Source organism: Myotis davidii, unplaced genomic scaffold, assembly GCF_000327345.1.
Source record: "Myotis davidii unplaced genomic scaffold, ASM32734v1 scaffold31, whole genome shotgun sequence".
Classification (NCBI taxonomy): domain Eukaryota; kingdom Metazoa; phylum Chordata; class Mammalia; order Chiroptera; family Vespertilionidae; genus Myotis; species Myotis davidii.
Genome location: NW_006283639.1, coordinates 3767954 through 3779160, shown reverse-complemented (window position 1 = coordinate 3779160; position 11207 = coordinate 3767954). Strand labels below are relative to the sequence as shown.

The following is an 11207-nucleotide window of genomic DNA, read 5'->3' as shown; positions in this document are numbered from 1 at the left end:
ATCAAAGGACTTATATGCATGCATGTAAGTATAACCAATGGACACAGACCCTAAGGGGGTGAGGGCATGAATGGTGGGGAAGGGGGGCAATGGGAGGATAAGGACATACATGTAATACCTTAATCAATAAAGTTTTTTGTTTTTTTTAAAAAAAAGCAAAGCCAATGTCCAAAGTTCCATTCCATGGTGGAGTTGAGTCTAGCACAGCATCAGTCTAATTTTAGTCCATCAGTCCATTGTGTGTGGGGAGTCCACATGGCTGTGGGCCATGTGGCAAGTGCAGAGGAGGGCACCCCTTGCAACAAGAGAGCTGGAGCTCAAGAGAGGGAACTCCCTTTGTTCAGGAGTTTATGTATCTCAGATTTTGTGTGCTTGTAGTGACCATGCCATTCTGGCCAATGCCCTGCTCCCAGGTGTGAATGACAAACAATTGTCTTTCCTATACCATTCAGACCTTACTGGATATGTGCCTATTCTTTTTTTAAAAAAATATATTTTATTGATTTTTTCCCAGAGAGGAAGGGAGAGGGATAGAGAGTTAGAAACATTGATGAGAGAGAAACATCGATCAGCTGCTTCCTGCACACACCCTACTGGGGATGTGCATGCAACCAAGGTACATGCCCTTGACCAGAATCGAACCTGGGACCTTTCAGTCCTCAGGCCTATGCTCTATCCACTGAGCCAAACGGTTAGGGCTGTGTCTATTCTTTTTTTGTCCAGTCCCTTCCCCCAGGATCTGCCCCCAGATCTGGAGAGTGCTAAGCTGCAGTTTTCTGGCACAGCTGTACAAAAGGCATGCTTATTTTATATGGCCTTCCCTTTGCTCCTTTCCCGTTAATTAATTAATTACTGGGTAAATTACAGCAGTATCATTATGACACATAATTTTCTAATCTCTACTATAATTTTCAATGATTGATTACAGTCAATACCAAAGGAAAACTTTCATTATATGCATGGTTAGAGTGGCAAGCATGTCAGACTAGTCAAAAAACAAGCAACAAAAAACGAGCATTCATCCTGATTTGGTGGCTCATAAACTATGTGATTTTGACCAAGTCATTCAACTTAAACCTTAGTTTCTTCATTGGAAACATGAAGAGGCTGAGCAAGATGGTTTTAGAATTTCTTTCTAGAGTTAAACATCTGACTTTTTGAAATATTCAGATTTACGTTAACACTTTTAAGTTAGAGTCTTAAGACAATAGTTTTTAAATTTCCACTCCTAGACAGTATTTATAAATTATTTATGTTCTCTAGCTCCCTATAACATCTGACTTTGTCCTACTATTACACAATCAGTTCCCATCATACTAGCCATGACCTGTCAGACTGGTTCTGTTTAGATCATCAGTGATTTCTTTCTTCACCTCATCCAGCCCAGGAAGTTGCTGATAGAGCCTGGATGCATACACTTGACTACAGACCTCGGTCTCCACGGGACTCTTCCTTGCTGGTCAGAAATGCATCCGTGAGTTCCTTTTCTTTGTCTTAAGTTAGCTTGTAGTTTAAAATGAGACATAAACCACACCAAGAAATATATAGATCTCTGATTTATTTTGCTTAACATAGAAAAATACTTTTTATATTTAACATGAAATTACATCAAGAAATAGATTTCTATTCTTTCTGTATTTGGTTTTCTTATTCTCTAGTGTCCTATCCAAAAATGTTTTTCTACATACTTTCAGAAGAGTTCAACAACAGATAAAGGTACATACTGCTTGAACAGCTGTCTTTTAGTTGTTTGGTTTGTTTGTTTGAAGAAGAAAAGAACACATTTTTAGCTTGGGCTAAAAGAACATGTTTTAGCTTTGTCTTATTGAGAAAATCATGCAGATACAAATTACCTTTATCTATCTAAGTAAATAGTTTAACTTTAAAAAATTATACATGTCTTAAAAGAGTGAGAAATAATTTAAAAAGACATTATGACTAGACTATTATAGCTGGATTTGAAAAATAAATCTGACGATATACCTGCCCCCAATCAACTTCTCTAATAGATAAATCATAATTATTTTGGGGTTGTTTTCTTTCAAAAATAGAAATGAAACATTATCCAGGTTTCAGTGTATAAATCTGGACTCTAAAAATAATTTTGTCTTTAGATTAAAATTTTATTTTTTCTGGTTGATGTATTGGTATATCTTTTATTGAGATTGATTTCTACTTTGAGAAGAGGGCTCTGTCATTGATAGAGAGTTCTACATACTTGTCATGAGAAGTTTAATACTCTTCTATACATGTTCATGGAGAAACTAAGAGCTAAAAACACTACAGATTTAGTCAGATTTTTCAAGACTTCCTGCCTTTGCAAGTACTTCTCTATAGTCCTTGATGGTTTTATGTCCTACCTTTTGCCTTCATTGTCTATAAGAATATTACCATATAAAAGAGTGTTTTATTTAAAGTTAGAATCTCTATCAAACTCAAGCTATCCAAAAGATTCGAGGTTTGTTCTATGTTGGGTGTGAGTGAGTCTGGAATTTGTGTAGAGGAGCTGGGGTGGGGGAGGGTTGTATTGGAGTGAACTTTTCTATGTATAGTCTCTAATTTGAAGCAAAAATTGTACCTATTTAATTCCTGCCTCAGAGGAGATGGAGGTACATCTCAAGGGAAAAAAAAGAAAGGTGAAGAAAATACCATCCTGATCTAAAAAGTGAAGCGTATCATGTTTGAGTTGATCTTGGTGATGTTAAGAGAATAGACTAGAGCGAGAAGGGATTAAATTTACTATGCACATTTGCTGGAGTAAGTGTACCGACAGCAATGCTTGCATGAAAGAAATATGATTGAAATACTAGGATATGTGTAGGCATTTCTCTTTAAGAACACTGATTCATAACTGGGAAGTAATATAAGAAACAGATGGAGCATTTTATTAAATGGCACGTTCCTCTTTAGTCAAATTTCTGATAGCTCCCCCCACCACTCTACTTGTTCTAAATGAGAATCACTATTTTTGAATTTAAGGGTAAGAAGAAATTTAGACCATATAAACATTCTTTTTATGCTGCTGTTTTCCCCAAATTCTTATTTTATACTGTTTTTTGAGCATGAAGAGAACTTGTGAATTTTATGAGCAAACACCCATAGCAGAAAGTTGAAGAAAACTTTATCAAGAATAAGTTTATAAGGAAAAGATTTGGGTATAGAAGAATCTACTTATTAATACAGGAATGGGCAAAAGTAGGTTTACAGTTATGAGTACATGAGACAGTTTATTCATATATTATTATTTATTAATTATTGTATTATTTTCCATATGAGCAACTGTAAACCAACTTTTTTCCCACCCCTGTATATATACTGATGATGGTGATACATGCTGACTGTATTCACCAGCAACCACTGATAAGAATTACAGGTCAGCAGACGAAATTTATAAACATTCATATTTACACACATTTAAATAGATGAAGGTGAAATGAGTCATATTTAAATTAAACATCATGGATAACTTTAATTTTTACTCAGTGGGATATGACTGTCTCTCAGTGTGTGGCCCATGAACTTCCTGCATTAGATTCACTGGATACTTATTAAAAATAGGAAAATCCAGTTCTCATTTCAGAAATTCTAACAAATCTCTGGTTGAGGCATGGAAAATGTATTTTTTAGAAGTTACACAAGGTAATTCTTATTTGTACTAAAAGTCTGAGAAGAATTGATACAGTGTAAAGCCATAAAAAAAAGAAAGGAGATGGTAAGATATAAAGAAATTAAGGCAGAAATGAAATCGGTCATCTTTTAAAGAGGTTGCCCTTTTTTAAAATTTAAATTGGTATAATTATATTGTAATGGGAGGTGCTATTTCCCTAGTCTCCTTTCCCTTCTAGGGAAAAGAGCACTCATTTATGCAACATAGTGATGATTAAGCAGGAGAAGATAATTGAAGGAAACACGGGAAATTGGAGAGAAGCTACTGACATTATTTGGGTAGTTTGTGTCAAACAGGGAGGGTGGTCACTTTCGGATTAAAAATCTGTTTGTTTACAGGGAAACCTTGACATAAAACTCATCTAGTAATATTCCCCCCTGAAATTAGTCAAGAGATAGTGATGCTGAAGGGCCACTCTATTGAGAGTTAGGTCCAAGGTTGCTATAGGATCGTGCTCCAAGTGTTTAACACTGGCCTCACTTCTCCTTCAGCTCAGATCAGTCCTGGTCCATGCATGTATCAGCTTGTAGTAAGTTCTCATTTTGTACGCAGTTTTGCATGGAAGAAACTATCTGTTGAGCATCTATTATGCATTATACACCTTGTAAAATGGCACCTCGATTAATTTGGACAATACGTTGAGAAGCAGTTATTGTTGATCACTGTTTTCAAAGATGAAATAACAGCAGCTCAGATTGTCCAGAGTCAGTTAAGTATTGAATCTCTAGAGCCTGACCTTGGCCTTTCTGGTTCTAAAGTCTACACTTTTCTATTGTAACACATTGTCTATCCGGGGTGGGGCCCTAAAAAAAGAGTATTTGGAAAGTTTGCAGTCTAACAGGAAAACATGCACACGTGCAGATTCATACATGGAGAAAATGTATGTGTAGGTATATCCATACATGCCTATATAATGTATAGTCAAAGAAACAGATCATATACAGATTAATGTGAAACAATGCACATATATGCTTAAGAAGGAAGGGTTTAAAAACATTTTAAAGAGTGCGTGAACTGCCCTTATTTAATATTCTTCAAACTGTCTTTGTATTTAAATAAGAACATGACCTAACTCTTTCACCCTATCTCAAAGGTGATCAGTGACTGAGAGTATAGCACTTCAATTACATCATCCCCATTTTATAAAAATAATTACAACATTTGCTAGTGTGTGAAAATCAAGTTCATCTTAGTGCAGCATTTCATGGAAGGAATTCGTCAGTCTATAATAACTATAACTGCGTAATAGACCTTTGTTATTCTTTCATTGCTGTCTGCTTTCCTCCAAAAATATGTCATTGTGTCACTATAAAGAGGGAAAAAATAGAAACATTCAAGAAGAAGAAGCAATATTATTTGCCCAATACGTGCTTCAATATCAGCAGAGGTTCATAAGGTTTGTAGTGCCTGAAACGTTAGTGCTTGGGAATGAGGTGAGTTGGGCAGATGTGGAGCAGGTCTTCCAAGATGGTCAGTGCTGAAATGGGTATTCTGGCTGCATTTCTTGGCTTTGTCAGGGTTAGGATTTAGAACTCGACTAAAAACTTCTCAAAGCATACTTCCTTGGACATATTTTCAGCGAAGATGGTGAATGAGAATTGTGATGAATGCTCTCAATTTCCAGCACAATTTAATAGGCTTAGAAATGAGTGGATTCAAGATTAGGAAAGTTTTAAGAGGTTGAGAAAGAAAAACAGGCTGCAGAGACACCAAGTCATGCCAGAACCGGCAAGCACAATCTTCTCCCAGGCATATGTATCACCTGCATGGTTGGGCAATTTCTGAGATTTTTAGAATACTAACTCTGATGTGGTAGAACTAAGCTTCGGGGAATTCAAAGTACCATACAGTCATCATTAACTGCTATCTTGCAACTTTTCATCTCAAGTTGTCAGATGCTATCTTTTTTTTTTTTTTGAAGCTGCAAAAGCTATGAAAAGAGTTAGCACTTTGTTTAAAGTCAACCTATGAGTCAGTGCAGAAAAAAAGTATTTGTCATCATTTGTTTCACATGTACTATATTCCAACTACTTTTCTAAAATATCATGCACATTTAATCTTTAGAGTATGGTTATAGTATTATATCCATTTTACATGTGAGGAAACTGAGATTCACAGGTACCATTATTTGCCCAAAGGCAATAAATGGCAGACCTAGGAATTAAGCCAGGTCTATCTGACTCCAAATCTATGCTCTTATTACAATGCTATACTTTCCTCACAATGTCTCCTTTACCTACTTAGGTGGTTCTACTGCTATGCTGATTTAACTGTCTTGTGTGCTACTTGGATTCAAACTGTGGATGTTCTTTTTATGATCCTCCCCAGGCTTTAATTAGCATAGATACCGAGGAGGTCTCTTCCTTACCTGCTCACACTCTTTACTGCATCCAGAATTATCAGAAAATGTCCCTCAAGTAATAGCATAGTGACCTTTATTTTTCCCTCTCACTCCACTTTTGAGGCTGGTAGACAGGAACGCATTGCTTTCTGCATTCTATAAGGTAAGGGATACAACCTTCAAAGATTAGGTAATTTGCATGTGGTCACAGGAATATTGATCAATATTAGAGATAAAATCTGTCCTCCCGGTTCACCTGTACATTGAGTCCAATATTGTCAAATAGAGAAGTTAAATTAACACTGGTGTCTACATGCTGCAGAAAATATTGTTATTATTATTATTACTATTACCATTTGGATTCATATAGAAGTCTATGGCCGTTTAAAAATTAGTCATTGCAAATTAAAAGCTTGTCAGGTCACATTTAGTAAAATTCAGAGAAGGTACATATAGTAAGAATACATATATTCATATGTAAGTATCCTATATAATAAAGATGTAATATGCAAATAGTTGTTACGCATGAAGCGTAATGACCGGATCACAAATTAGCAGGAGGGTGGGGCAGTGAGCTACAAGCGGGCAGTGGAGACCTACAGGAAGGGGCAGGGCAGCAAGCTATGATGGGGGACGGGGGATGGTGGTGGAGGGAGCTACAGGAGGGTGGGGCAGTGGGTGGAGAGCTACAGGAGGGGGCAGGGCAGCAAGCTATGAGGGGGTGGGGGAAGGGGGGGCAGGCAGAGCTACAAGAGGGCAGGACAGCAGGCAGAGAGCTACTGGAGGGCGATAGCGAGCTACTGGCGAGCTACTGGCGCACAGATTCGTGTGCAGGGCTACTAGTTTATATATAATACTAGAGGCCCGGTGCATGAAATTCATGCACTCAGGGGGTCCCTCAGCTTGGCCTGTGCCCTCTCACAGTCCGGGAGCCCTCGAGGGACATCCTCAGTGCTGCTGTGGAGGTGGGAGAGTCTCCCGCCACCACTGCTGCACTCACCAGCCATGAGTCTGGCTCAGGGCTTCTGGCTGAGCAGTGCTCTCCCTGTAGGAGTGCACTGACCACCAAGGGGCAACTCCTGCATTGAGTGTCTGCCCCCTGGTGGTCAGTGCACATCATAGCAATTGGTCGTTTCGCTGTTCTGCCATTTATATGTATATATATAAAATCTGGTACCTATCAGCAACCCTATGAGGCAGGTAATGCTAAAATTACCATAATTTTACATATAGGGATAGCAAAGGCTAGGAAGACTGAGACTTCCACACTTTTGAGTCAGTGATTGATGGAGTTGGAGTTTGAACATACATGCTGTAACTGCATTTCTATACTTTTTAGTACTCCCTGCTGCCTCCACCATATCATGATCCCTGGAATCACAAGTGATCCCTTGATTAAGCAGAGCTAACTTTCCTTGTTTTAACAATTAGTTTAATCTCAGTGTCTCAATTTTCCTAATCAAGAGAATACCAGAGATTACAAATAATATATCCAAAATATTACAAACCAATCTTTCAATCTATACAATACATTAAAGCCATAGCTAAGCACTTATACATATATTACTGGATTCAAAGCAAAGATAGATTAGGGCTTCATAAGTAGAGTTCTAAATCCTTACACTAAACTCTACACTTCATGGCTGACCATTGGCCTGACTCATAGATTCTTAGAGCAGACAGGTGCAAAGATGAGTGGTTTTCCACATTTTCTTTACCAGTTGAATCCCTTTTGCACATAAAGCTAATGCAAAGCCCTGTTGTTTGGAGCAGAGTTGCTAGGGGTGTAGTGGGGCTAAGGCTTTGAGCCTCACCTACTCTATCTCCTAATTCCCTCAGGAACACATAAAGCAACTTGAGGGATATTTCATCCCACTTTAAAAACAAATTTATTTCTCATTATGAAGGAGGAATGAGGACAAAGCCAACATTTGTTGAGCATTTACTGTGTTCCCGGCAGGATGCCAATTGCTCTTTTAAGTGTTATTTCATTTAACCTTAGAAGAACCCTATAGTTAGATCATTATCTCCATTGGTAGACTTGTAAAGGGTAATTTGCTCATAGCCACCTAGCTATAAGAGGAAGAGCCAGGACTAAACCCAAGTTTCTGATACTACAGCACAGACCATTATCCACTAAGGGAGAAAATGGAAGTCATTTGTTTAAAGTCCTAGAGCTTGTTATGATGAGATCCTCAATGGAAACTTGATATCCTGATTTATTAGTATTAGATGTATTACTTGTATTTCAAACTTATGCTGCAAGAGAATATTAAGTAACAATATTTTTGTCATCTCATATACAGAAATTGAATGAGAATTACTAAGTATGTTTCTTGATGTCCTTTTTTCCCAAAGATAGTTACATAAAAATAGTATTTACCTGATTGCAATTAACCTCTTTTATATATTGTAAATATAGTAAATTTAGCTATGAGTAGCCAGAAATCTAGGGTAAAGTGGCTTTAGTGTATGAAATGTAATTTTATTTCAGTTTCATGTAAAACAAGTCTGAAGGCAGGCAGATGATGGCTGATAAGGGAGGTTCACAAAGTAATTAGGAATCTAGGCTCCTACTGTCATGAGGTCCCCCTGCATAAACTTATATCCTCCAAATCATGGTTCAATATGGTTGCTGAGCTCCAACTAACACGTATTTTAGCTAGGACATTCACATCAAGATTCTAGCCATAGGAACAGAGATTCCATTGGTCAGAACTTATTTAAATGGAGACTCCTATGGACAAGGGACATTATTCTATTTTCCAGGAGGCCCAACCCAAAATCAAAGATTCTATTATTAAGGAAAAAGAACAAATATTTGGGATATGCACCTGTGAGTTTCTACCATAGTCATGTTAAATTTAAATGATGAGAAGAATATCATCATTGAAATGTTGTGGTAAACAGTAGGCAGGTGGCTATATGGGTCTGAAGTTTAGACATCAGCATATACATATGAATTAAGGCCATGGACATTGGTAACTGAAAATATTTGGTTCTGTTGGATAAAAGAATACTTTTCTTATAATATTATGGTATTAATTTGCATAGTAAATTCTACCCTATTATAACATGAATCTAAGCATATTTCACTATTTGTTATTAAAATGGCAATATTTTAGATATTAATTAAGCTAAGGTGAGTATTTAATTATCAATTTCACAAACCTTGTGTTCCATCCAAAAGTTAAGACGCAATACTTCCATATATTATTGGTCAGCAACTGGGGGAGGAAATCCATTAATCAAGAAATATCACTTTTGGAAGAATAATATAAGTATTAAAACAGTTCATACATTTTCCAATTGTCTCTCCTTACAGAGTTAACTCAGATAGGATTATATATAGAAATTTCTAGATAATCTGGAGGATTCTTAGTGTATGGCTTATAGTGTTTACTAGGGAAACAGCAACCTGGAAGTCATCACAGGGTCTTAGCTCATGTTCCCAGACACATTCCAATTTTAAAGTCCTTCAGTGGGTTATGCAAAATGGAATTTTATGGTCTACAGATTTTAAAACTGGTTTAGAATTCAAGTAATAAAGAACTTTTATGTCTTCTTCATATGTATGATTCTCGGATTATTTCAAATGACTTGCAATCTCTTATTTTGAGCATTCCAAATTATCTGGCATATAGCTAATAAAAAATAATGCATTTGAAACTTGTTAAAGCTTATTGTTTAATAAATGATGAATTTTAATTATATAAATATTAAGTTTTTCTAGGTTATTAGGCATGAAACACTAGCTTTGGTAAAAATTAGAGAGCATCTAGATCAACTAAAATTCCCATTATATTTTTTAAAAATGAAGACTATGAGAGCACATTCAACATCACATAAGATGGGGGTTAGGAGATGTTGGCATTTATGATTTGAATATGATAGATTTATCACCTGAGAAACTTAGGATTTAGATGAAAGGGCTTAATCTTTAAATGAACCCTTAGGGCTAAGACACAGGTAATTAGTCATCCAGTTCAGAGTTATTTGCACTATATCATGCCAACTCTTATAGGAATTATCTAGACAAAGTCACAAGAAAGACTTTGTAGAAAGACATATAACAATGCAAAAAGTTAATGAATGAAAGTCTGTGTTATATATTAGCAGCCTCAAGTGTCTGTAGCTTAGGTTTCTCAATTAGTTTTCTTGTGACAGACTTGCCATGACATACTCACAAATTACCTATTAATTCTTATTTTTATTCCATATTTTTAAGTGTGTATAATTCCCTATGATGAGCTGCAATGGCACTCCTTGTCAACATTTCTGTGGGAAACTGCTGCTTTTAAATGGTATCTACTCAGATCATGCCAACTTACTATCTTGAACTGGAAAGAGTTTGAGGAAAAGAAAACAAATGTATTAGTGGAGTGAAGGGTTAAATAGTTTAATTTATAAGTCTATAAATGAATAACTAATTACTTAATAATATCTTTAAATTTTTGGGGGGTCCCATCTATCTATGACTGTAAATTTCTAGAGGTTACAGTGTCAACTTAAATTTCCTATGCTGTACCATCTCTGGTTAGGAACTTAATAAAGACTTTGATGATAACATAGTGGAGATCAGAGACATTCCTTACTGTTGAGTTGCCACTAATGCTTATATAGAACATGTATCTAACAAAGTCTGATGATATCAGGTGCTATCTTCACAACTTCCTGTTAAACTAGGTGGGAGGAAAGATTATCACTGCAGTTTTATGGTTGGTTAAATATAGGCATGGTTAAGCTATGGGTTTTGCCTAAGTTAAAGTTTAATGAGAGGTAGGGTTTTCTGTCATTCACAACATCTACACTAATAAAAGACAAACATGCAAATTGACCATACCTTTGATATGCCTTAAGCCACACACACCAGCCAATCAGAGCGACTATATGCAAATTAACCCAACCAAGATGGCAGCCGGCTGCCACAGAGCTGGAGCAAGCAGGAGGCTTGGTTGCCCCAATGATGGAAAAAGCCAAGCTTCCGCTTGCCGCGGCAGCTCTGAGCTCCACTCAAAGCAACAAACTTTCAATTATAGAAGGTAAATAAATCCCAGAATAAAAAAGAAAAAGAAAAAGAGGAGAGTCTGGGAGCTTCTGTCGCTGGAGGGCTTGGCCAGCCTGAAAATGGCCCTCAACCCCTCACCCACACTGGCCAGGCACCCCGGTGGTGACCCCCCCCCCCCCCCCCAACGGCCT

General features: G+C 37.0%; 1 protein-coding gene across 1 annotated transcript in view; it reads left to right on the top strand.

The window, feature by feature from the left end:
* The first annotated feature begins 1416 nt into the window (after nucleotides 1-1416).
* The window catches only part of LOC102752314 (transmembrane protease serine 11E), a 44742-nt gene continuing 34951 nt past the window's right edge, over nucleotides 1417-11207 (top strand). The window contains 1 exon segment of the mRNA XM_015565886.1: nucleotides 1417-1474. Within this exon segment, the coding sequence (XP_015421372.1) occupies nucleotides 1467-1474 (8 nt within the window). The 5' untranslated portion in view covers nucleotides 1417-1466.